The sequence below is a fragment of the Lynx rufus genome, unplaced genomic scaffold (assembly GCF_022079265.1).
Source record: "Lynx rufus isolate CCGP_SWC_20201006 ecotype Redwood Valley unplaced genomic scaffold, mLynRuf1.p SCAF_12, whole genome shotgun sequence".
NCBI lineage: Eukaryota > Metazoa > Chordata > Mammalia > Carnivora > Felidae > Lynx > Lynx rufus.
The window spans coordinates 26,840,519-26,868,490 of record NW_025814826.1 but is presented as its reverse complement, the minus strand read 5'-3'; the positions used below and the strand labels follow the sequence as shown (position 1 = coordinate 26,868,490).

Sequence of the window (27,972 nt, the reverse complement as noted above, 5' to 3'; positions counted from 1 at the left end):
GTTTTACACAATAGCAACAACAAACAAAATGAGCATATAAACAAGAAAAGAGGATACCATCTTACAACAGCACCATGAAGAAGCCTTGGCTAAGAGTTTGCCAAAAGTACTATCCTGAGTTATTTTAAGACCAACAAGTTTTCACATTTACGCAGTGCCATTCAGGAGTAAACATATTCTCACAATTGCTTTTGTTTGGAGAGAGGCTGGTGTGAAATCACTGAAGCTTGGTTTGCGGCTATTTTGTACTGTTCTTGTCCAGAGCCTTGTGGTGGGGAAGGGAGTGGGGTCTCAGGAGTTGCTAAAAAAGAATCAGAGAATTGTATGTGATGGTGACAGTCACCCTGGCCCGGCCTAGTAAGCCCTGCATGACACCCATATGCATTATTCCACTTTGGAGATATTATCATATATATGAAGATCATATATAAAGTATGATTATCTAATCCGTTATGAGCTCACTGAGGTGCTATTGGAGTTGCACTGCCCTCTTCCCTCCCAGATAGCATCCAAACGGAATAGAGATGCTTAAACTTCTTCATAGTCACTCAACAGTCACGTACTGTCTTTCTTAATAGCATTTATGAGCATTTGATTCTCTCACAAACCCAGCAGAAAAAAAGTTAATGAAGAGTATGAACAGAATGCCAGGTTGTTGTTTTTTTTCAAATCTTTGAAAACAACTGTACAATTTTTACAATGAAAAATGCACATAAAATATATTTGGTTTGGATTCCACTGACTCAAACATAATAGACGACATAAAAAGTTAAGACATTTTGCAAGTGCTTTGAAACCTATATCGGAATTAAAAACATCTGAAAAATACTGGCATTTTGCTTCAAAATTATTCTATTACAGTTGAGCTCACCCATCCCTTCCTCATCAAAGAGCAAGCCCAAGTAATTGAAAAAAGAAGTTACAGTGTGAATACTTCATTGTCTAGAATAGTATTTCCTCCTATTGCAAACTTTTACTATATTATAAAATAATCTGGGAGCTATCTTAGATTTTTAATTTTTTAAAACTTGAAATATTTTAATATTCACATTGATTTTAATTCCATATTTAACAGAACGAATAGAAAATGTTTGATAATCAGCCTGAGGCACTGCAAACTGTATAGACTTTTTTTTCAAAATAGCTTTTAAAAATTGATACAAAAATAAGAACACTTCCTTTTTGCCTGATCTTTCACATATTGACTTTATATTATTAAATATGGTTGGAAACAACATATTTACATACAGTTTAATTAACAAAAGAATAACCATATTTGCTTTAAAATTTTTTTCTGGATATTTGGGATGAATCTAAGACTGCCAGGACCTGCTCTAAAAGGCCAGGAAAATACACATGAACTTAAATTTATTTTGTGTGTATGTGTAATGTTTTGTTTTGCATAAAATATAAACTATTCCAAATAGGTGCTAACAGAGGAAATTTTTCCTTTACAAATGGATTCTCATAAATATTGTGTTGAAAGAGGTAAAATAAAAATGAAAAATGTGATGTGATTTTAAATAGATTAGGGTCAGCAAATATGCTTTTAAAAGTACTAGAAAACTGGGGCGCCTGGGTGGCGCAGTCGGTTAAGCGTCCGACTTCAGCCAGGTCACGATCTCGCGGTCCGTGAGTTCGAGCCCCGCGTCAGGCTCTGGGCTGATGGCTCGGAGCCTGGAGCCTGTTTCCGATTCTGTGTCTCCCTCTCTCTCTGCCCCTCCCCCGTTCATGCTCTGTCTCTCTCTGTCCCAAAATAAAAAAAAAAAAAAAAAAAAAACGTTGAAAAGGAAAAAAAAAGTACTAGAAAACTAACATTTAAAAAGTACAAGATTCAACCACGAGCAGAATTGTTAAACGTTCTTGCCAGCCAATGCCTATAATGTTTAATATGTTGTTAAAGTGTTTTGTTTTCTGGGTTTATGAATAACTAATCCCTAAGAGAGATGACGTTGGACTCGCCCTGTCTGCTCTTGACTATGAAAGGAACATGGTAACATTTGCTTTGCAAGGATGGTCCCAAATTGATGTCTTTCAAACACATTTCAAGTTCTGTTTCCATAATATGAGTTATGTTTTAACAATTATATTTCTGCCTTTATCATGTAGTCAAAGAACTTTGTGTTTCGGACACTATTTACACATAGGTTTACCAGGGGCTGTATCTAAAAGGCAACAGGGATAATACCCATTTCTGTGGCCTCCACTTTCCCTACACCACTAGGTAGCAGTCAGGTGGTACTCACTAAATTGTCACATTTGTTTGAACATTTCCATGAAACCACACTGTAATTAGTTACTGAGGGCTACTGTAAATTCAGTAGGTAATACAGACACACATAATAATTATATCACAATAACTCAAGGAATCTCAGTGAGTTAGCTGGTTTAGTGTTAAGAGGAGATAGATCAAAGGTAAATGTGGGAATACTAAGTATAAACTCAGAAACAATCCTAGGTATTTTGTCAAATACAGATTTTTATCTCTGGAGTAGCTTATGAAAAATAGAATTTTTGTTAAATCTGCAATATTATCATATTAACTTTGCTACTAACCCCTACTATTTATGTAATCATTTTAGTTCCAAAGTGTTTTCCCAGTGGCCCTCACTTTGCACAAATCTGACATGCATGGATTTCAGTTATTACAGCTTGGATAAATAGCACCAGTCTGGCAAAAACATGGCTCAAATTTCATTTAGCATGGTAACTCACAATTAACTGTGAGTAACTGCATAAATACAAACTTCACTGCTAACTCTTCGGTCTACATGAATCACCTCAGTAACAGATGTGTATTGTGATCAGTAACCAATCACATCACATCTTTAAGTCTGTCTGGGATGTCACTGAACATATTTTATTCAGTTCATGTACTGACAACTAAGTGTGTAGTTGTGTTGCCTCCTCATCTCCTAGTGATAAATTCTCATGACATTTTGCAAAAAAATGGACAATTAAAACAGAATTGGCAAAAAATAAATAAAAGAAAAGAAGCAAAAAGTGACAATGCAGGAAGTGAATGGAACATGGATGGAGCTGCAGAAGAAATAGTTCCCCTGGGAATGCAGACACTGCTGCTCTTTGAGTCTCTAAATCTGCATTCTGTGAAATCTTGCTGTTTGCAATAACATGGATGGAGCTAGAGTGTGTTATGCTAAGTGAAATAAGCCAATCAGAGAAAGACAAATACCATATGATTTCATTCATATGTGGAGTTTGCGAAACAAAACAGATGAACATATAACATGGGAAAGTGGGGGGAAGAGAAGAGAGGGAAACAAATCACAGGAGACTCTTAATGATAGAGAACAAACTGAGGGTTGATGGGGGGTGGGGACATGGCTAGAAGGGTGATGGGTACTAAAAAGGGCACTTGTGATGAGCACTGGGTTTTGTGTGTAAGTGAGGAATTACTGAATTCTACTCCTGAAACCAATACTGCACTGTATGTTCACTGAAATTTAAATTAAAACAATAAAAATAAATCTGCATTCTGGGTCTTAGTGAAGGTAAAGTGATGGACATTAGTGAAAAAACTTCATATTAAATAATTTCTCAGAGATATTTCAGACATGGAAATTGAGAAGGGTAAAATCTTGGAAGCTGATCCAAACTTCCCAAAAGAGTAAAATTCATCAAGGCATAGAAAAGATGCTCACTTCCACTTGCAATTTAGAACAGAGGAAAGCAGGACGCACTGTTGAAACTATACTTCATAATTTTTTTACAGATTTTTAAAAAATGTTTTTTTATTTATTCTTTTTTTTTTAAATTTTTTTTCAACGTTTTTTATTTATTTTTGGGACAGAGAGAGACAGAGCATGAACGGGGGAGGGGCAGAGAGAGAGGGAGACACAGAATCGGAAACAGGCTCCAGGCTCCGAGCCATCAGCCCAGAGCCTGACGCGGGGCTCGAACTCACGGACCGCGAGATCGTGACCTGGCTGAAGTCGGACGCTTAACCGACTGCGCCACCCAGGCGCCCCTTTTTATTTATTCTGAGAGAGAAAGAGGGGACACAAAAGGGGAGGGGCAGAGAGAGAGGGAGAGGGAGAATCCCAAGCAGGCTTCATGCTGTCAGCACAGAGCCTGACGTGGGGCTCAAGAGTCAGACGCTTAACCAACTGAGCCATCCAGGCACTCCTTCTTGATAATTTTTTAACAAACAAACAAACAAACAAACAAAAACATGTGAATTCTCATTGTATCTAATGCTTACATTACAGTGTCTTAAATAGATATTAGGATTATTATTATTCAGCTTCACTATAGAGTTACAACCTGTAGTTAGGAGAGTTCTTAATGTCTCATCAAACACTTTTATTTATTCATTTTTAAATGTTTGTTTTAAGATAGAGAAAGGGAGAAAGCATGAGCACTCACACACACACAGACACACACACACACACACACACACACACACACACACACGTGAGAACAGGGTAGGGACAGAGAGAGAGAGGGAGAGAGAGGATCCCAAGCAGGCTCCGTGCTGTCAGTGCAGAGTCCAACATGGGGCTTGATCTCACAAACCATGAGATCGTGACCTGAGCTGAAACCAAGAGTCTGATGCTTAACCAACTGAGCCACCCAGCCACCCCGGCAAACATTTTTAAAGGTCACAATCAACTATAATTTTCCTATTGATTATTAAGATTTCCTTGCACACTTCCGGCTTGCACAGTCCTCTTCACAGCCCTGCACTACCAGGCCAAACCAGGACTGCCTGTACATTCTGTTTTATGCACTCACATCCAATTTTAGGGAGCAAACCCATGATCCCTAGGAGAACAAGGAGTTGCTGAATATCACAATCTCCCATAGTGGAGTCCTACAGAGGAAACTGCGCCTAAATTTTGCTACTGCTGGGTACTGATAGATTCTTTCCCCAAATTCCACTTTTTCTTAATTAAGTTTAAAAAATATTATGGTTGGCAAAATACTTACAGATCTGGTCTGTATGAACCAGTGTTGACATGGGACCTAAAAGTATAGTTTGTCCAGTTAATGGATCTTGAGACAAATGTGGGTGCACCGGATGATGGAGATGGCTGGCGTCATTGGAAGCACCTACAGAAGATAAAAAGATGCTTGCGTTAGTGACATTTAATCAGCGACAGCAAGTTTACCTTGCAACGCATGCTTTGATTGACAGCTGGAATATTGCTATTTTTGCAAAGTGCTTTTTGGGATTTCAAAAATAAATTAATAGAACTGCTGCCATATTAAGGACAATGTCAGCTTTCACTGTGCATTGGCTAGATTAATGTTGTATCATGTTATGTTGTATATTAATAATGGACCTTGTGTGCTGTTTCCTGGAATCATTAGGTTTGCTGCCTGTTGTTAAGGCAATTCCAAGAATCACTTACCTCAAGTTTATAGTATTTGGGATCACACTAATAGCATAAACAACTTTTATTTCAGAAAGATGTCATTAGAAACACATTAAGCACCAGAAAACTAAAACTAAAATAAAATAAAATAAAGTGATTTTACAAGGAAATTTAATTTAGATCAGAACACAAAATAAATGATTTCTTAACTTATTCCTGACATTTATTGCAGCAATGAAATCTCATTTTTCCCTTCTCATTGTGTTATGTCAATTAATTATTTCAGGAGCAAAGTGTTTAGTTTTAAGGTATTTACTAGAAATATTTTTAGGTTCTGTTGCAATGCTGGTATCCTTGAGCTTTTAAAGGAGTCATGGCATAGAAAAATAGAATACACCCCTAGGAGTCCTAAAAATAGAAAATCCATTTCTATTCACCATATTTGAAAGGACAGAAACTGAGGCAAGAAGAACTGCATGGGACAAAGACGGCAGAGACTAGTAAGAATGAGGATTTCAATATGTTCAAGTATTTTTGTCTCCATCAAATGGGTTTTGCAGACTTTCTAAATGTTAAAAAAAAAAAAATGAATCCACTATGTCACAGACAAAAAATAAATAGATTCTGCTCCAGAAACCAATACTACCTATGTATGCTAACTAACTTGAATTCAAATAAATAAAATAAAATAGAAAAACTTGGAAGAAGATAAACAAACAAACAAACAGGCCAACCTATTACAGACTGCAATGCTAATAAATAATAAATTCTTAAATGTACTCACCACCCAGTAACATTTCCTGAAGTAAGTTGTCAATTTTAACCATCCCAAAAAGTTTAACGAATTGTATTTGCTCAATCATTTGCCAGGTGATGCTCTGCAGCGTGGGCAGGAGCAAGAGCAGCTCTCCAAACCTCCCCCGGGAGTCATATTGCCTGTCATTGATGTAGTCCTCCAAACTCAGCTGCACTTGGAACCGCATGTTCTTAATCTTTACCGGGTCGCTTAGCCCTTTTGCATCTAAGAAAGGAAGAAAAGGGGCAATCTAAGAGATCGCATCTTGCTAGAGTGTGAGAGAAAATATTCCAATATTAAATAATGGTTAATTTTCATTTTAATTGTTGTTTAATGGAAATCTGAAAACAAACCTGGATCAAAAAATACAATTGCCTTCAAACAAGCATATTCATTGTCATCAATCTGAATTTCTTGAAATGGTCGTACCAACTCGTCTAGAACCCGGTTGGCCACGCGGCTGATCTCAATTTCACTGCTGTTGCGGTGAATTACGTAGTTGTTTCCTAGGAGGAAAAAAAAAAAAGATCAGCGCACCCCAACAAAAGATTGTCGGATATGATTTAAGTTTTCACAAATAAATATTTTAAACGGTTCTTCCCTTGAAGGAATAGGAATAGTACTTTCTTTCAGTAGTGGATTGGAAGAATAAATATTGTTAAAATGTCAATACTGCAAAGCTCTCTACACATTCAATGCAATCCCAATCAAAATTGCACCAGCATTCTTCTTGAAGCTAGAACAAGCAATCCTAAAATTTGTATGGAACCACAAAAGACCCCGAATAGCCAAAGTAATTTTGAAGAAGAAGACCAAAGCTGGAGGCATCACAATCCCAGACTTTAGCCTCTACTACAAAGCTGTAATCATCAAGACAGCATGGTATTGGCACAAAAACAGACACACAGACCAATGGAATAGAATAGAAACCCCAGAATTAGACCCACAAAAGTATGGCCAACTAATCTTTGACAAAGCAGGAAGGAATATCCAATGGAAAAAAAGACAGTCTCTTTAACAAATGGTGCTGGGAGAACTGGACAGCAACATGCAGAAGGATGAAACTAGACCACTTTCTTACACCATTCACAAAAATAAACTCAAAATGGATAAAGGACCTGAATGTGAGACAGGAAATCATCAAAACCCTAGAGAAGAAAGCAGGAAAAAACCTCTCTGACCTCAGCCACAGCAATTTCTTACTTGACACATCCCCAAAGGCAAGGGAATTAAAAGCAAAAATGAACTATTGGGACCTCATCAAGACGAAAAGCTTCTGCACTGCCAAGGAAACAATGAAGAAAACTAAAAGGCAACCGACGGAATGGGGAAAGATATTTGCAAATGACATATCAGGCAAAGGGCCAGTATCCAAAATCTATAAAGAACCCACAAAACTCCACATCCAAAAAACAAATAATCCAGTGAAGAAATGGGCAGAAGACATGAATAGACACTTCTCTAAAGAAGACATCCAGATGGCCAACAGGCACATAACAAGATGCTCAACATCACTTGTCATCAGGGAAATACAAATCAAAACCATACTCAGATACCACCTCACGCCAGTCAGAGTGGCTAAAATGAACAAATCAGGAGACTTATAGATGCTGGAGAGGATGTGGAGAAACGGGAACCCTCTTGCACTGTTGGTGGGAATGCAAACTGGTGCAGCCGCTCTGGAAAACAGTGTGGAGGTTCCTCAAAAAATTAAAAATAGATCTACCCTATGACCCAGCAATAGCACTGCTAGGAATTTACCCAGGGGATACAGGAGTGCTGATGCATAGGGGCACTTGTACCCCAATGTTTATAACAGCACTTTCAACAATAGCCAAATTATGGAAAGAGCCTAAATATCCATCGACTGATGAATGGGTAAAGAAATTGTGGTTTATATACACAATGGAATACTACGTGGCAATGAGAAAGAATGAAATATGGCCTTTTGTAGCAACGTGGATGGAACTGGAGAGTGTTATGCTGAGTGAAATAAGCCATACAGAGAAAGACAGATACCATATGTTTTCACTCTTATATGGATCCTGAGAAACTTAACAGAAGACCATGGGGGAGGGGAAGGAAAAAAAAAAAAAAGGTTAGAGAGGGAGGGAGCCAAAATATAAGAGACTCTTAAAAACTGAGAACAATCTGAGGGTTGATGGGGGGTGGGAGGGAGGGGATGGTGGGTGATGGGTATTGAGGAGGGCACCTGTTGGGATGAGCACTGGGTGTTGTATGGAAAACAGTTTGACAATAAATTTCATATTAAAAAAAAAAAGAAAGAAAAACTTAAGAACACGTCAAGGATAAATGACATTGATAATATGATCACATGCATTTTAACAGACTCAGTCACTAGTGATAACACGAAAGTGCAGACTAATAACAAGCTAATAATTGACAGGAGAGAAACAAAATATAATGATTACCCTTCCACTATGTCAGTTATCTATTAGTGTCTTAATCATTAATGAGTGTAACACAAAACCTAAAGAAACTTTCTTGCTTACAGTGGATAAAAAGAGGACTCCTTTAGTGGTCTAGGTATATGTAGGTGTAACAACTTTTGAAACACAACTTTAACAGGCCTAAGTAGATGAATTCAAGAAAGTTCAGAAATTGAACAGAGACTAGACTCCCTAATCCCTAAGGACGCTCCAATTTAGAATGTCTCTGGCTGTAAGTGACAAATAGTATAGCTTTGAAAATATTAGAAACTAGAAGTTATTAGAGCTCCTAAGATAACAGCTAAATTGTTATTTTCTGATTTTATAAGAAGTCAATATTCTGAATTCTTTCATTGCAGGCAAAGACAATCTTCAGTGTAACAACATGTAAAAAGATCTAAAAAAATATAGTCTTGCTCTTATGAAAAGTTAGTTTACCTAATTATTCAGGGTAAAACAATTTACAAATAGGTAGCAAATACATTTGAGTTTTTAAGTATACTGTATTCAATCTATAATGAGAGCAGTATTATAGCAGTCTTATAAATGCAGGAGAGTGTTTAATAGAATCTAAGAGCATTGTCTCTGCAGTCACATTATGTGGTTTAGAATCCTGGCTCTATCCCTTACTAGCTTTGTGACCTTAAGTTAACTTTCTCTGCCTGCATTTCTTCACCTGCAGAATAAAAGTACGTACCTATCCCTTAGGGTTATCATGAGGATTAAATGAGATAGCATGTATTTATATGTAAAGCACTTAGAGAATGCATCTTGCATAGTAAGTCCTCAATAGATATTAGCTATATCTATTATATTAGCTATATCATATTATATGTGAAAAATATATCATATTTTATTTATTCCTATAATTGGGTTAAAATATCTAACACAAAGACATATTGAGCAATCTAGTCATCATTTCACACAGCCAGAGAGAAGTGGAGATAATAATCATTACAGCTATCTCAACTCTCTCAACAGGAAAACTAATTTTAAAAGGTAAGTAAGGTGGGTGGATGGAAGCAATTGCTTAAGGAAGACAAAAGCTTTCCCTTGTGTCTTCTTCTCCCATTCAACCTGCCATCCTACTTTGTCTCTTCCAGCATTACTACTTAACTATCAGGATTTTCAGACATAGTCACCAAATAATTTTTTTAACTTGGGATTTTGCATCATATCATAGGCAATGAGATCATAGGAAATAGACATGTTCCTTGGAAGTGTATAAAACAAGTTACAAGTATTAAGCAGCCACTGAAGGAGTTGGAAACAACACTGAGACTCCAATAAAGTGGTCACATAAATCACCAGTTATCTGTCCTGATAGGATTTAAAGATACTTCATTATTATGTTTATTGAGCAACATTTCTCTTTTATTTTTAAATCTTTTCCCTCCAGTTTTATTGAGAAATAATTGACATACATCACTGTATAAGTTTAAGAAGGACAGCATGACGGTTTGATTTACATATATTGTGAGATGATTACCATGGTAGGTTCAATTAATGTCCATCTTCTCATGGATACAACGAAAACAGAAGGAAAAAAATCCCCTTGTAATGAAAATGCTTAGAATTTACACTCTTAACAATGTCCACACATATTATACTGCAAGTGTTAGCTCTAGTCATCATGTTGTACATCATATCCATAGTATTTATTTGACTTGTAACTGGAAGTTTGTACCTTTTATTTTTTTAATTTTTTTTAACGTTTTATTTATTTTTGAGACAGAGAGAGACAGAGCATGAACGGGGGAGGGGCAGAGAGAGAGGGAGACACAGAATCGGAAGCAGGCTGCAGGCTCCAAGCTCTGAGCCATCAGCCCAGAGCCCAACGCGGGGCTCGAACTCATGGACCGCGAGATTGTGACCTGAGCTGAAGTCGGACGCTTAACTGACTGAGCCACCCAGGCACCCCAAGGAAGTTTGTACCTTTTGACCACCATCTCCAACTTATATTTTTAAAAATTTTTCATGTTTATTTATGAGAGAGAGAGTCAAAGTGTGAGAGAGGAAGGGGAAGAGAGAGAGGGAGACACAAAATCTGAAGCCGGCTCCAGGCTCTGAGCTGTCAGCACAGAGCCCAATGTGGGGCTTGAACTCTCAGACCACAAGATCATGACCTGAGCCAAAGTCAGATGCTTACCAACTGACCCAACCAGGTGCCCCTCTCCAACTCTTATTTTTAAATGTTAATGCACCCGAAACATCTCAATGCCCTCTGAACTTCGCTGCAATGAAGTCAAGGAAACATAGGGTCTTGAATGAGGATACAATTAATTAAATCCAATTTGTGAAATGAGAATACCATTTGACAGTGTCTTGAATGCTTGCTACATACAGAATAGATCCTGTGTAAAGATGAAGCATGCATAATTTCTTCTTAAATTAAAAAAAAAAAAAAAACTTACCCAAAAGCAAAATATCTTTATACACCATGGATCTCTTTGTCGCTCCAAGCAGTAAATGTTCCCCTGCGTGAGCTCTCAACAGTGCCACCTTAATGAAAAATTTCAAGTTTAACAATTAATTATAAAATATAATGATTAAAAGATGGTATAATATGTATCTGATTAATTCAGTGCTCTTTAAGCCTGGGACCTTTTTTTTTGGTTTTAATAAACTATAATATTCATAGATGCTTGCCATCATTAAGCCTTCTATTTTTCTATTTCAGCATGTCAATAGAGTTTTACTTTTCATAATTTCTAAAGCTTAGAAGTCAATACAAGCAAACAAAATAGATCTGGAGTGAAATAGAATCAAACAGAGTTCAAATGCTGCCTAGTCATACCTGTTGAATCTTAGATAAGTTAACCAGTATGTTTGGGACTCAATTGTTTTCATCTGTCAAATGGAGGTAGTGATAAAAATCTCAAAGGTAGTCATGAGGACCAAATAAGAAAACATATGTAAAAAACACTCTGTTATTACACATAATAGGCTGAATAAACAAAAGCAAAGCAAGGACTTGTGGCAAACTAAGAAGAGGATGGATAACCTCATTGCTGACACTTTGTAGACTGAAGCTAATTGCACTAAGCTTTCAACTGAGCTTTATGCATATGTTCAACTGTCTACTTGCCATCACCTCTAGGAAGACTAGGAAGCATTCCAAATATAAAACATCAAAGTAACGTTTCTCCAATATCTTCATCATTTTACTAAATGGTCTGCTCATCCAAAATGCTTGTTCACGTCAGAACCCAAAGCCCATTTTGATTCCTTTCTAGTTGTACAGCAAATCCGGGTACTGCTTCTCCATAGCTACCACCCCAGCCCGAGCCTTTGCCATTCTTCATCTTGCCTGCCACAATGCGCTCCACAGAGCTAATAGGTTGATTCTTGCTTCCCTTCTGGTTCCTCCATCCTAAATCCTTCTTGACAGAGCTTCCCAGATAACTTTTATGAAACAATAGTCACTTACTATCATCCCTCTCCTGAAAACTCCTCACTGGTTTCTAATTGCCTTTACAATAAAACCCAAAGTCGTTAACAATGGCCTCCTAGGTAACAGCACAATGGTTTGTCCTCCCCCGCTCCTTCCCCTCCCCCCTTCCCCTCCCCCCTCCCCCTCCCCTCCCCCCTTCCCCTCCCCCCTCCCCCCCCCCCCCCCGCCTTCTCTGATCTCAGCTTATGATATCCCTTGTTCTCTTGTTCTCTTTTCTCTGCACTCATTATCTCAACTTGCCTCAGAGCATTTGAACATGCTGTTCCTATCCCTGGAATGTCTTGTCCTCAGATGTTGGTATGTTTGGTCCCTTGTCATTCAGGTCTCAGGAAAAGTCGCTGATCCCCAATTTAAAGTATGTCTTGCCATTCCAACACAGTCATTCTACAACTCACCCCATTCCATTTTATAGAACTTATCCCCACCTAGAATTAACTTACTCATAATCTGTATCTTTTTTATTGTCTGTCTCTCCCAAATAGAGTGCAGACTTTATGAGAATCATGATGAGTCTGTATTTTTACTGCCAGATCGTCACAGAACCTAAAATGGAACTGTAGTCCCAATAAATATTCGTTTGATGAATTTTCTGAGTGAATTTAACTGATCTAGGATCAGTTTTAAAAATTGTTAAGTGGAGATAATAACATTTATGTCAGAGGTCCTGAGGGGATTCAATAAAATAATGTAATATTTAATGCAACTGAAAGCTACTTCTCTAATGCCTTAACCACACTGGACATTTGCCCGTCCAAGGCTAGTAATGTTATATTGTTAGTATTCAAGCGTCATTTAGCAAATAAAAACCATTTTTGACAGGTTACTAGATTTTAATTTTCCAATTTTTAAATCATTGCCTTCACACATAAGTCAGCAACTTTTAAAGAGGAGTGATAATAAAAATATAAAACTGATAAATAACGTAACCTACTTATATGGCTTGGGGTGAGACACGTATGTTTTAGCAATTTAGCATTATTCACTCTGAAATAACCTTCTGAGCTTAGCTATCTTTATGACATGTCAATAACCATGACTCATACCAGGAAGGCAGTTACAGAACATTTTAAGAATGATTTCAGAATTCATAGTACTTTTTTATTTTTTTATCTTTTGGTCACCAGGATTTCACCTGTCCTAGAAATATAACTTCTGACTTCCTATGATCACTTTTTGTTCTGGTTGTATAAATATTTTGCCCTTCTCTGATTTTTAAACAATCAAAATGCACCTTTCCCTTTAATTGTTTGTTTTTGTATATCAGTGATAAAGAACATGGCCAGAGGGTATAAAAATATACACTGGGCATAATACATATCATGGTTTACTCAGTGTGGGGAATTAAAAATTTTCAAATTATATGCATCTACAAAATATTATAAACTATTTAAATGGAGGCATTAAAAATGAATCTGAAGCTAATAATCTAATTTTCACAGACTAGGAAATTAAAATTCTTAACTATTCATTAAAATGTCTTAATGTATATATGACAAAATACCAAAATATATGTATTAGGAAAAGTTTGTTGTGTCTGAAATACTATTGAAATCTGTAGACTTCAGAGCATGATTCTAGAGATGTTTTTGCCGAACCCATATTTTTATACAGTAAATGCTAGGATAGAATTGACAACATGAAAGGCAAAATTTTATGTTAATTGCATAGAGTTCCTACCAAGACACCAACACAACCTGTGAGGTTTCTGTCTAGGAGTGGCCTGGTATTTCCATGGAATTTTATATGGCGCCTTCCAAGATACACCAAGACAGGAGAGTATACCTTTTCCCTCCCAGACATTTGTCTCACAATGGCAGTTACTTGCTATCCTGTTTTTCTTCTTCACTTAAGCTTTTTCAACTCCAAGAGGGAAGATCAGTGTCTTCCTCAACTTCACCCAATCAATAAATTTGCAAGACCCCTAACACAGAAGTTAAACAGTTGTGCCTCTTAATAGAACAAGGTGACTGAACAAGAAAGCCAATCTTTCCCTCACAAGATAATTTAACTTGTCAACTATGGTAAACCTATTTTAAATATAATTTAAAAAACACATAAACTGGGCAAAGTTCAAAAATCATTTCTGAAAGCATTCGTAAAATCTTTAACTTATACCTGGTCATCCAGCGGTAACTCACAGAAGGCGGGGATATATTTAGCCCATTCCACCAAGACTAAGAGCTGCTGCTTCATAGATTCGCAGACATCACTGATACTTGCAATTTTCTTAACATTTATGTCAGTGCTTGCTCCAGGGCTTGAGACTGAGATCTGGCATTAAGAAGATTACATTAATTTATCATTTCAAATAACACCTGAGTACCATTTCTCTTTTTTCTATGATTCCAATAAGTAAACACCTTTGAAGTGGACACTATCATTGCCACAGTATCTTGAAATATATGAAACATTTTAAAATTGAGAAAAAAAAATACCAACCAGTACAAGTTAAATTGAAAACACAGTACCATGGCTCTGGGAGCACTACCTTCTTTTACTGGCACACCCATAAAATAAGTTACTCAACTTTCAGGGAGTTTCCTAATTCAAAATGACTATACAGGAAGATATGCAGCATTCACCTGAAATACACTCTGCGATTTTATTTTTAATTAAAAAATGATATTTCCACTAAGAAAGCCCACCTTTAACTTTTAAAAATATCCGAAGAAAACGTTTCCAGTGGATACAGTTTACCAAACTGAGGAGAAAAGATTTAGACGAGAAGCCAGAACTGCAGTAAATAAAAGCCCATCAACATAAAACTAAGAAACCAACTTTTGACTCAGCAACATTGAAAAGCTTAACATGGAATGAAAAAGTTTTCGAACTATATATAATTTTGAACTATATAAAATATAAGTGGCTTCAAAATGCTTTTCTACTAAAGAAAATCTCTTTCTAAAAGTCCTTATAAACTTAATTTTTGAATATGTGTCTCTGTGGTACACATGTCTTTCTATGTGTATGTTTATTTCCTCCCAGCTTCCCTTTAAGCCATTTCATAAATGCTCTATACGACTATCAAGTAATCTTCAAATACTGATGATAATGGTGATGTTAGCCTGATCATACTACTCTCATGCTATTAAAAACGAAAGTAGTTGCACTGACTCGTTATAGGACCCGATTAATAGTTAGCTATTTCATAATTTGCTTTACAATAGAAAAATACCATTAACTTTTCTAATGCAGCAATGCCAAAATAAACTGTCTTCAAAAGGTTTCTTCATCTTAATTTTAAACGATTTATTTTTATGTATATAACTAATGACAGACATTTTTTAAACTTTGGAACTGATATTCTCATTCTAGAAGTTTAAAATAATAAACTCTTTCTCCATTGGCTTCTGAATTCTGGCTCTTCTCTTAAATACTTGTTTCCAAAGCTGATGCCAAGATGAGTTCTTGAGTCCAGAAACCATTTTCAAGGAAGCAAGCTCTGATGATAGGTCTCAACCAAACTCCCAAAAAGCCACAGTAACCAATTTTACAGATTTAATCAGTGAAACAAGACAGTGCCCCCAGAACACTGTGCTCCTCATTCAGAATTTTAAATCAATCTCATAAGCTAACTTTTACTGAACAATAGTGCACTGAAATGCATTTTGGTTTTTCTTTTTTTTCTGTTTAAAAACAGGAAGTTGTCCAGGGAAAGTCAAAATTAAGTCAACAGTCCACCTAATACTTTCAAAGTAAAACTGCAACTGATTTAAGTAGTGAGCACATGTAAAGGAACGTGGATTATTTTAGAATTATGCCTAAACAGACATTTGATTCTTTTAAACAGGATTGAGTACCGGTGTGCATTGCATACCTGGCGAGACCGAATTTCTGCCTGTGCCAGTGTGTTAATGGAGGGGATGTTGCTGCCATCAAATGTGCTCCTTCTGGTGCTTATTCGATCACGTTCATTTTGCACAGCTAGGGAAGAAAATCACAGTATTCACTGGTCAGTTCTCTTCAGTCCACGTCAGGACATACAGTTTAAAGATTAAAAAATAGTAATAAAAAGTAAAAATGGATATTTCTTAAAGACCGGGGAAGGGGTTAAGACAGAGGGGGAAGTATGACTGAAAATATGTTTCATTCTGTACTGCTTTCAAAAAAATAGAAAGCCAGGCCTGTCAATAGAGCTCATAAAATACTGCCTTTTGAAACTTCATGGTTGCATGCGTGTCACAAAGTGTTGGGTCAGCCAGTTAGCCACGCTGTATAACAGGATGACTTTCCATTCTCTCAAAGTTAATAAAACCATAAGATAAGTAGATGAAGAGTATCGCCATAAGATTGACCAAGTCAGAGAGTGTATCCACTGTTAGAAGATATGAGTCATAGATTTTGAAACTTCCATATTCGTTTTTTTTCCTTAAACACTAGCCAAAATGGAAATTAAATTTATTTAGTGAAGGTGAATTTAAGCTTGCAGTCTTACAATCTCTTGTGAAACCATGTCCTTGGGACAGTTTACTAACATTAATAAAGCAAAAGTTGCAGTAAGGGGTCTCTCCCGAGAAGAATGAGGTTTTGAACATCAGCATTTTGGAAAGATGAAGACTTCTTAAGTATTATACAAAAAGCTTCTAAGAGAGAGCCAAATTCCTTATTGAAAACTACATTTTAAACATAAGGAAGAGTGAACAAGGGAGTATTACCTTGTATACGTGTCATACAAAGAAAAATACAAGTCAAATATCAAAGTTAGTGTTTAAAACTTAGTAGATAAATTTATCTTCTGTTAACCAAAAAGAACAAAAACAAGGCCTATAGTCCTTAAATCTTTTTAGATCAATATGCTACTCTGTATTGCTGGAGAGCTAAGACATTAAACTATTCGAATTTTTTATGCAATTATTCTCCTTAATACTAAAGAGATTCATCAGTTCCTATGCCAAAATCTACTATCTACCCAAACGTACTATTAACCACCAACTCATTAATTTGGAAGAGAATATACTGGACTTTTGCCTTTAAGAGTGAGTAGTGTTTAAGTTGGAGTGAATCATTAATATTTTATTTTAAAATCATATTTACTGGTAGCTTACTCCTTTTTTTCTCCCACAGAAATTGTCATTGATTTGTAGCCCAGACTGACTCATGTGGAAATGCATATGTGGAGATAAAAAATTAAAATGTAAGCTATGATTTTATGAATTTCATTTACATGATCAACCCATGGAAACATGCCAAAAGAAATTCTGAACATTTGTCATCTTCTTACTGCTATCATTTTTGACATAAAACCATGTTTATATATGTTTCCATCTAACTAACTTTGATATTATGCTATTACTGTAAAGAAGAGAAATATATCTACTTTGAAACCCAAAAGTTACTTCCTAGTCTATTTAGGAAAAAAAAAAACAACAATGCATTATTCTATGAGCAATAGAAGACATGATTTAACTATTTTTGAAAGTAATTTTATTTCAAAACCTGTACACTCTTAAAGGAAATACAGGATGGAGACTTGCTTATACTTTTGTAGGAGTAATGCTAGGGTTCATGTAGAAATAGGTGAAGTTGACTGACAGAGTATATAATTAATCCCATAAACTACTGAATATGCCATTAGAAATAAGTCATTTTGTAATGACAAAGTGCTTCTCCCTTAGTTCTGTAAACTTTACTTTGCCTTTTTTTTGAGATTAGCAGTCTGAATGAAACTAATGGAATTTTTTGTCTCTTTAAAATATTGTGACAAAGAAAAAATGAGTTATGTTCAAGATAGGTATACTTCTGTAGTGTATTAACCTGATTTAATTTTTATGGTTTGTAAAATAGTTCTGAAAAATATTTCTTCGTCTATGATAGGCATAAGCCTGTGACAAAACTGAATAAGCATAAAATCTTGCAGAGGCTCATCCCAACAAATCCCCCAGATTTGTTTCTGAATTAACCATATTTAGGGGGTGTGCCTGGGTGGCTCAGTCGGTTAAGCACTGGACTCTTGATCTCTGCTCAAGTCTATCTCACAGTTGGTGAGTTCAAGACCCATGTTGGGCTCTGTGCTAAGGGAGGCTGCTTGGGGATTCTCTCTCTTTCCCTCTCCCTCTGCCACTCCCCCATTTGTGCTTGCTCTCGCTGTCTGTCTCTTCTCGAAATAAATAAACATAAAAAATAAATAACCATATTTAGGATGTAGGATAGTATAATCAGATTATTTACTATGTTTGAAATGCAATTAATGCACACTAAAATAGAGTGTCTACTCCATTGTCTCTGTTCCTCAATAGAATGTAAGCTCCCTGAGAGGAAGGACTCTTTTTTTCTGTTATGTTCACCGCTGCAGCCTTAACGCCATGAACAATTTTTAGAAAGAAGTGCTCAATAAATATCTCTTAAATAAACAAACGAATGAGCAAAAAGCTCATGTTTAGTCAATGTTGATGAAATGAATAAAGATATTCAGTTGCTATTGACAATAAATATGTGTTTAAAAATACATTTGTAACTTCAACCTATTAATCAATTTTGACATTTATCTTTGGAACGTGGTATTCGAATATTATTTAGATGATAATTTTGTTTCCAGGGATAAGACAGTAATAGAGATAATAGTTTCTAGAATCAGACAGCCATCAGAGACTAGGTGTCAGTGTTCTTGGGTAAATTCTTACACTCAAGGAATTATAGATTCTTCATTTAGGCAATTCAGAACACAGGTGAAAAGGTTATTGTGATTAAATGAAGATGTATATTTTTCAACACTTTTGCTTAAATAATTGTCATTATATATGTTATTACATATATATTATATGTATATATATATTATTACCTTCTTTTTTCATTCCTGCTCTAAAACACTTTCTTAATCGACAATATCTACATTGATTCCTTTTGTCCTTGTCAACAACACATTGCCGACTGAACCTATAACGTCAAACAAAGAAAGATTAGCTTGCAGACAACTATTTATTTATTAAAAAAACACACAAATAAACAGATAAATAAAACTTGAATAAGTATGGTCAAGTGTGGCCCAAAAGGAAGAATGTATAAGAACAATTACCTGCGACATTTCCAGTCAGTGATCAGCATGCGCATGGAAATGCCCACCAGCTGATGAACAGATCAATAAAATGTGGAAATAAAGGCCTCACCTCTCATGCAGTCTTTACAGTAAAATAAAACCGAATGATATCTCACTTCTCCCCGGTATACATTATCACTTCAATCATGAGTCATGAAAGCCATCTGGTTTTAAAATCTTTGACATGTGAATTCTAATTGCTTATTACTAAATGGTTTCAGTGTAATGGAGAATATATCAGGACTTCATTCCTCTGCTCCTTTCATGCTTTGCTCTCTTTAAATATTTTCCTATTAATTTTAAATGTGCCTCACATGCAATTGAAATTGCTGTAACTGCTCAGTTACGTAACCAGAGGCACAGCATTGAGCGTAGTCTCTGTATAATTGGGTACTACCTCACACTCACTAAAATGGCTATAATGGGGGAAAAAAATGAAAAAACAGACAATAACAAGTGTTGATGAAGATGTGGGGAAAACTGGAGCCCTCATACTTTGCTTTTTTTTTAATACATTGCTTTTTGTAATATAAAATGATGGAGCTGCTTGGGAAGAAAGTTGGGTAGTTTTTTGAGAAAAGTTAAATGTTAGAGTTACTCTATGACCCAGCAATTACACTCCTGGGTATATACACAAAAGAATGAAAGCATATGTTCACACAAAAACTTGTACATAAATGTCCACACCACCATTATTCATAATAGCCGAAGTGCAGGGACAGACCAAATGCCCATCAGCCGATGAACAGATCAATAAGATGTGGTACACAGACACGATACCTATTATTGTTCAGCAATAAACAGGAATGGAGGACTGATGTATGTTACGACACAGATGAACTTTGAAAACACTATGCTAAGAGAAAGAAGTCAGACACAAAGGCTACATATTGTACCCAGGCATACATGAGACAGGCTGCTGTTTCATACCACCACAATAAAGCAAGTATCATAATAAAGTGAGTCAAATGAAATTTCTTGCTTTCCCAGTGCATATAAGAGTTATGTTTACACTATACTGTAGTCTGTAAAGTGTGCCACAGCATTGTCTAAAATAGCGATGTAGTACCTTAATTAACAATACTTTATTGCTGAGGCGCCTTGGTGGCTCAGTCGGTTAGGCGACTGACTCTTGATTTCAGCCAAGGTTGTGATCTCATGATCCGTGAGATTGAGCCCCGCATCAGGCTCTGCACTGACAGTGTGGAGCCTGCTTGGGACTCTCTCTTTCCCTCTCTCTCTGCCCCTCTCCCACTTGCACTCTCTCTTCCTCTCAAATAAATAAACCTAAAAAAAAAATACTTTATTGATAAACACTGCTAAGCATTATCTGAACTTTCAATGAGTTGTAATCACTGATCACCATAACAAATGTAATAATCATGAAAAAGTTTGAAATATTGTGAAGAATTACCCAAATGCGACACACAGACACAAAGTTGGGAAAATGGTGCCAACAGACTTACTCAACACAGGGTTGCCACAAACCTTCGATTTGTAAAAAACACAGTATCTGTGTAGCACAATACAGTGAGGTGTGTCTGTAATTTAATTTATATCAAATGTCCAGAAAAGGCAAATCTATACAAATAGAAAGTGGATTAGTAGTTGCCTATCATTGGAGGGGAGGGAGTTAGGGAAATGGGGGGGGGGGGTGACTGCTGAAGGGTATATTGTCTCTTTGCATGGTGACAAAAAGTGTTCTAAGTTGGTTGAAGTGATGGTTACACAACTCTGGGAACATACTCAAAACTGTGTTGTACACTTGAAAAAAGAGAAAAATACAGTCTCTGGAATTAGATGTGAGCTTGATTCTCAGGTCCATCATTCACTCTCTTTTTTTTCTTCAAGTTTATTTATTTATTTTGAGAGAGAGACAGAGATAGTGAGTGGAAGAGGGACAGAGAAAGAGGGAGAGAGGATCCCAAGCAGGCTCTGTGCTGTCAGCGTAGAGACCGACTCAGGCCTCGAACTCACAAAGAGTGAGATCATGACCTGAGCTGAACCAAGAGTCAGACGCTCAACTGACTGAACCACCCATGTGCACCCACCATTCGCTCTTGGTAGGACTTGGGGATATTATTTAACATTCCCAAATTAATTTACAGTTGTCCAATAGGAAGGAGCTACAGTAAAAAGTTGTTGTGAGAAGGTATTTTTAAGGCTTTGGGACAAATATCAATCATATAGTAAAATAATAACGTTTTCTAATAATAATAACAAAATGATAAAATAATAACAAAATTCTATCATAAAATTGCCCACATGTATTGGTATATCACTGATTATTTGTGGCTGTTTATTAATGATGGGAATAAAAGAACTATTTTGTGATCAATAAAAGAAGATATTGCTTCTGAAAATGATGGGTAGCTACTTTAAACCGAATGAATATAAAGCCTACTATAAATGAATTGAGTCAGAAGACAGATATTTTCAGAGTGAGAAGAAAAGAATTGTTCACTTGGGAATGCATGGCTGAGGAGGCTTCAGGAGAGGGAACTGGATTAGCAATAAATACAAGAGGAAAACACACCCAATTAACATTAGTGAAAAAATTGAATAAACATTTTTATTAAACACCTGTACAAGATCCTGGTGTAGGGAGTTTAAAAAAAGGAATATTACCTGTCTCCTCTATTCAGGGAAACTAGAGTCTAACAGAGTATACATACAAATTTGCAAATAGCCATAATAAAACAAAACAAAAAATTAAAAAAAAAAAACCAAAACAACCATAATGTGAGAAGTATTGAAACAGTAATTTAAAGTGCTTTGGGAGGGGAGTGCCTGAATGGTTCAGTCGATTAAGCATCTGATTCTTGATCTACCTCAAGTCTTGACCTCAGGGTTGTGAGTTCAAGCCCATATTGGGCTCCATGCTGGACGTGGAGCCTAATTAAAAAAAACAAAACAAAACAGGGGTGCCTGGGTGGCTCAGTCAGTTAAGCCTCTGACTTGGGGTCAGGTCATGATCTTGCAGTTTGTAAGCACCAGCCCCGCGTTGGGCTCTGTGCTGACAGCTCAGAGCCTGGATCCTGCTTCAGATTCTGTTTTTCTGTCTCTGCCCCTCCCTCGTTCACACACTCTCTCTCTCTCTCAAAATAAATAAACATTTATACACACACACACACACACACACACACACCCATATATATATATATATATATATACAAAACAAAACAAAAACAAAGTGCTTTGGGAGGGAAAGCCCAACTTTAATGTAAAGAAGAGTTAAGAGTGGAAATGAAATTTGCACATCTGAGGAAACGGATAAATTTGAGACCAGCAAAATCTGAGCTTAAGAAACCTTCATGGTCCTACACTTTCATCATTATAATAATAACTATTTTCCAAATGGAAAATCACAGCATTTGCTTAATGCCAAAATATGTAAAGAAGGCTAAGTTGGCAGCAATACTCATGTTGGGAAGGTGTGAGGAGTTAAACTCTATATGTGGTGGGAATATTTTTTTAAATTCCAAAAGTTGCTACGGGAACACTCCTTTCTCACTTTTCCCGTCCAATAAGGGAGGGAATCTTGGAAGCCCGTGGTGCTGATGTTCTTTGATTCCTACAAGTCTGTTGGATCACACCATTTTTCATATGTATGTATTACACCTTTAACAGAACACATGACTCAAAATATATTGTAATTTTGATTACAATACGTGTAATTTTGTATTTATTTTAGCTGTTAATTTTGTAAAAGCACTCAATATTTAATGTAATCAGAGAAAAACATTTTAATGAAGGAAATTTACTTGGTCTGCTTTTTACCTCTAGAGTTTTGAAATATATAAAAGCAAGAGTCATCTAACTATGTATATATTTTTGTTTATCAAGAAGATTTTAAAGTAGGGTATTCACATTTTTTAAACCAACTTTAAGCCCTCCTGGAAAAATTACTGGAGAATACTAGTTAGCTATTCAGAGAGTTATTAACTTTTTCCAGATCCCTAGAAATCAGGTTGCACCATATTGTGAGAGAGTTAATTTTTTCCTAAAGGTCTAATTTTTCCTAAAGTAACATAGCTTTTCTATACAAGCTTTTCATCAACAGAGCAAGCATTGATATTTTTCTCTTACCATCAGCCATTCTTTAATAGTTCACATTTAAGAGACCTAATCTGCACTCAAGAACTGTCATTCTTGGGGTGCCTGCATGGCTTAGTGGGTTAACCATGGCCGACGTCAGCCCAGGTCATGACCTCACAGGTTGTGAGTTTGAGCCCCACATTAGGCTCTGTGCTGACAGCTCAGAGCCTGGAGCTTGTTTCAGAGTCTGTGTCTCCCTTTCTCTCTCGCCACCCCTCCCAGTTGTGCTCTCTCTTTCTCTCTCAAGAATAAATAATAAACATTAAAAAAAAAAAAAGAACTGTCATTCTGAACACTCAAGGTGGAACATCTAACCCTAACTTGTACTATGATGTTAACTAGATATTACTTTTTTAAAAGCCTACTAGAAATATGTGACATATACAGTACAGTTAAATATGTTTTAGACAAAACATTAAATTCAATGGCAAAATTGTGGCATGACAAATATATTTAAAATTTTGGGACTGAAAATTTAATTTCATTCACTGACATCAACAAACTACCAAAATCATCTGCACTTTTATAATTTTGTTTTAAAAGACTCAGGCTGTGAGATGTTGAAAATAAAATTATTACGCAGAAAAATACACAGATTGGGAATCCATTTACATATAGATTTAAATATGTCTATTGGTATGTGAACATGTGGTAAAACAATAAAGAAACACAAAGAAAAGCCAAACACCAAATTTCAGACAGTAGTCACCTCTGGGAGAGAGGAGAGAAAGAGAAAGTGATAGGGGAGGTCGGTTCAATAGATGCTTCAACTATATTGATCTAGGTTGGGTGGTAAGTATGTGGGTTTTTTTAATACATTTGTGTCTAAATAATGTTTCATAAAAAAGATCCACGCTGTAGGAACGCATCCTGCACAGGCACCCACATATCCTCTTTTCTTAATGAATTCTTAAAAAAAATTTTTTTTAATGTTTTGTTTATTTTTGAGACAGAAAGAGAGAGAGACAGAGTAGGAGCAGGGGAGGGGCAGAGAGAGAGGGAGACGCAGAATCCGAAGCAGGCTCCAGGCTCCGAGCTGTCAGCACAGAGCCTGACACGGAGCTCGAACTCACGGACCGAGATCATGACCTGAGCCGAAGTCGGACGCTTAACCAACCGAGTCACCCAGGCGCCCCAAGAATTCTTTTTTTTTTAAATGTTCATTTATTTTTGTGGGAGAGAGAGAGCATGGGAGCATGCACGTGCATGAATTGGGGAGGGGCAGAGAGAGGGAGACAGAGGATCTGAGGCTGGCTCTGTGCTGACAGCAGAGATCCCAATGCAGGGCTGGAATTCATGAACCATGAGATCATGACGGTGAAATCAAGAGTCAGAAGATTAACAACTGAGCCACTCAGGTGCCCCCACATATTACTCTTAATGTAGCTTACAGATTTTGTTTGTAGAGTTACAGAAATATGAAAGGACTCATCTTCTTCCCTTCCTTCTTGCACACCATTTTGAAACGCCTCTAAAGATAACTTTCTTAAAAGGAGCATCTCAAGTACCTGCAGGAATAAACGTGACTCTTGCGTATGCTGCGTCTGAAGAAGCCCTTGCACCCATCACAGCTTGACGCTCCATAATGCTTTCCTGTCGCTCTGTCCCCACATATAGCACATAGACAGTTGACACCATTGTCTGTGGTATTCATACTTGTTGTCTCTGGAGCAGAGCTCTCTGTTGAAGAAAAAGCAGAGTAGCCTTCAAGTTAATACTAAGTATTTCTTTGTTTAAATTACCCTACTAATGATTCACAGGCTCAAAACAGTCCATTCCTTGGCTTCTTGGAGTGCACCAGGGGTGTCCTTTTAACTGCTGACCACTTCTGCCAGTCTCCATTCCAGTTTCCCTTCTCATATTTCTGAACAGTAAGCTTTGGGATACCAGAGGTCTCAGTCCCTCCAAATATACTCTTTCCCAAGGAAAGCTCATCCAGTCACATGATGTCAAATATGTGTATGATGAAAAATCCCCAGATTTTATCTCTAGCCTTGATGCCTTCTGTGAGTATCAGTCTGAAATGCCCAAATACCTATTTAACAACTTCACTTTGAAGTTTAATAGGAATTGCAAATTAATGTATCAAAAAGACAACTCTTTGTTTTTCCCCTGAACTTGTTCTTTTTCAGTCTTCCTTATGTCAGTTAATGGTACCCAGTACTTGGGATCAATGACATGGTAGTCTTCATTGGATTCTCTCCTTCATTGTTCGTATCCAATCTAATAGTCCATGTTTGGAACACATATCAAATCCACGACTTTTCGTCCTTTCACCAAGGCAAGTCGTAAGCGATCGACGATCATCCTTCACTTGGATTACTGCAATAGCCTCTTATCTAATTTTTCTATTTCCACCCTTGCTCCCTCCTCTACTGTTTGTTACCCCAAAGTGCTCTTGGAATGAGAAATTTGCCTCCTATTAGCCTTCTGCACCCAACCCTCAGAAACAGAATAAAGTTTATACATCATGTAAAGCCCTGCATGGTAAAGCCCCCTCCTACCTCTCTGATCCCATTACTTGGTACTACTTTTCATCCTGTTCACTGTTCTCCAACAATGTTGCCTTTTTTACTCCCTTGAAGTCTGTTCCCATCTCAGTCTTTACATTTGCTGTTCCTTCTGCCGCCAAGAAACGTTCTTCCCCAAGGATGCCTGTGAGCTGCTCCAATCTCACACTTTTCTGTGAAATAGTCTCTGAACACCCATCTAAAAGAGTTAGCTCTAATCTGCCCTTCAAGTAGAATCTAGAACCATGCTTATTTTTTTAAATAGCTGCTTCGTTTTTTAAAACTATATTACGTATGGGTCTCTTCATTTATCGCCCCTCTTTAACTACAGAATATAAACTTCATGATGTTAGAGAATGCAGATCTGTTGTAGGCACACACCCCCATCTTCCAGCTCTCAGAACTGTGCCTGGTGTAAAGTGAACACTTAATGCATAGTTTTGAAGGAAAAGACTTAAAAACCTCCACATAAGTGTTTTCATTTAAGTATTTCTTAAATAAATCAACATAAAATTGTATGAAAATATCAACATAGTAACAGCTCATCATGTTTTGAATATAACAAAAGGTAAAATTAAAGGTTGTGACATCCGATTATATTCTGTGAAAATACATATATTCTACTTACTGATACTTTTGAGTAGAAAGACATCACCATATATAATTCCCACCAATGAGAATAGGTTTAAGGGTTAATCATGTGACATTACAGAGTTTAAATCTAGGAACTTTTCTTTTGGTAACATAAATAAAATAGATATTAGGAATATGGCAGCTAGAAGTATCAGGATTGATTATATTCTAGGAAGCTTTTGGAAGTAGGAAAAAATTCAACTCTTGTTTCCAGTTTAATGCTATACTTAATATATTGTTAACAACATTATTCTAAAACAAACAACATAGACAACACTTGGAAAAGTCAGTACTGTTAAATATTTAGGGTAAACCTGCCCTTACTATTTAGTAATCTACGGTCTTTTAAAAAAATCATGATTAATCTGACAAACCCATTATTAAATGTCTCTAATCAAATCTAAACATAAGGAAGAAAAATAGTGACTTCCTAAGATTTGAACCTAAGATTACATGTTCTTTTTAATTCTCTTTGTGCTAAAATTTCAGAATTCCTTTTCTGGTGGTTTAAAAAAAATTTTCCAACTAATAAACTATTGTTTATTTAAATATAGCAAGAATAGCAGTTGTAAACTTGAGGAGCATAGCAGAACATTACCATATCCTGAGTACAAGATACATTCTCAATCCTGAAGTACACACACACACACACACACACACACACACACACACACCCCTTTCAAAGTATACATAATTACCGGATTTTAGTAGTTCTAACAATTACAGCTAATCTTGGACAAGATTTTTACTTGAGTTAAAGTCTAAATACAAAGTCAACAGTAAACTGTTGTATTTATTATTCAAATCCGCGAACTCTAGACAATTCATGCCTTCTTTAAAGTTAAAATGTTACAGTAGATAAATACCAAGGGCTCTGTGAGGCTAAACATTAGCCTGTCAAGTAGTAAGGTTATAATATAAGCCTTTATTTCCTTTCATATTGTGTTCAGTGTTAAAACTTGATAGTCATTTTAAATGCAGTTTCTCATCAGTAGTCACTGAGAACTGAAATGACAGGGGGAGGCAGCCAGTAAAGCCTCCTGCCTTCCGTATGTCATTTTAAATACTGCATAGAAAATGTACTTCACAGCCAATCTGCCAATATTACCTACTGCTGTAATTTACAGTAAATAAAGTAATGCTGAAACTGTTCTTTTTACTCTGACAGGCCCATGACAGAATTCTGAGGTCACTTTATTACACATAGCTTGACTCTTTAAAAGCCTCCACATAAAATAGCCATAGCATTCTTAATTTAAATTTTGTGATGAAATGCAAAAGCTCAGATTTGTGGTCTTAAAAAACAAGCTCCGAATTCTTCAGCAAGAAAACTCAGAGCTACCTCCTGAGCGGTAGCTCACTTTTAACCCTCCCGTTATACCTACTTTTCTCTATATCTACAAGCAGATGAGAACTCACCGTTTGAATTATATAGAATCTGCATAGTTTCAAACTCCAAGGTTGTATACGTTGGGTCCAAAACTTCACTGTAATTTGCCATATCCATGTCCAGTATTGGTTCCGATACCCTCATCATTGACTTAGGAACACACATACAAGTGGCGCCACAGGCCAGCGTGTGTGATGGCTGTTGGGCTTTCAATCTGTGAGTGATAATCCAAAGTTAACTGTAACTGAGTGACTTATGCGCTGCCGTGG

General features: G+C 36.5%; 1 protein-coding gene across 1 annotated transcript; it reads right to left on the bottom strand.

Annotated features, from left to right (window-relative positions):
- Positions 1–179: 179 nt before the first annotated feature.
- Positions 180–27,868, bottom strand: HNF4G (hepatocyte nuclear factor 4 gamma). The gene is made up of 10 exons (XM_047073768.1): positions 27,733–27,868; positions 24,679–24,850; positions 18,818–18,912; positions 15,857–15,963; positions 14,155–14,310; positions 11,000–11,087; positions 6,489–6,641; positions 6,124–6,360; positions 4,951–5,073; positions 180–301 (listed from the first exon to the last, which is right to left on the bottom strand). The coding sequence occupies exons 1-10, from the start codon at positions 27,866–27,868 to the stop codon at positions 180–182; spliced, it is 1,389 nt and encodes a 462-aa protein (XP_046929724.1).
- Between the last annotated feature and the right edge of the window lie 104 nt (positions 27,869–27,972).

Excerpts from the sequence above, each read along its gene's own strand:
- HNF4G (XM_047073768.1), bottom strand. The coding sequence starts at position 27,868 with ATGTGTGTTCCTAAGTCAATGATGAGGGTATCGGAACCAATACTGGAC. Across the intron at positions 14,311-15,856 it reads CAGAAATTCGGTCTCGCCAG|ATCTCAGTCTCAAGCCCTGG; the intron begins GTATGCAATGCA and ends TCTTAATGCCAG. Across the intron at positions 302-4,950 it reads GGTTCATACAGACCAGATCT|CAACTCCTGAGACCCCACTC; the intron begins GTAAGTATTTTG and ends ATTCTTTTTTAG.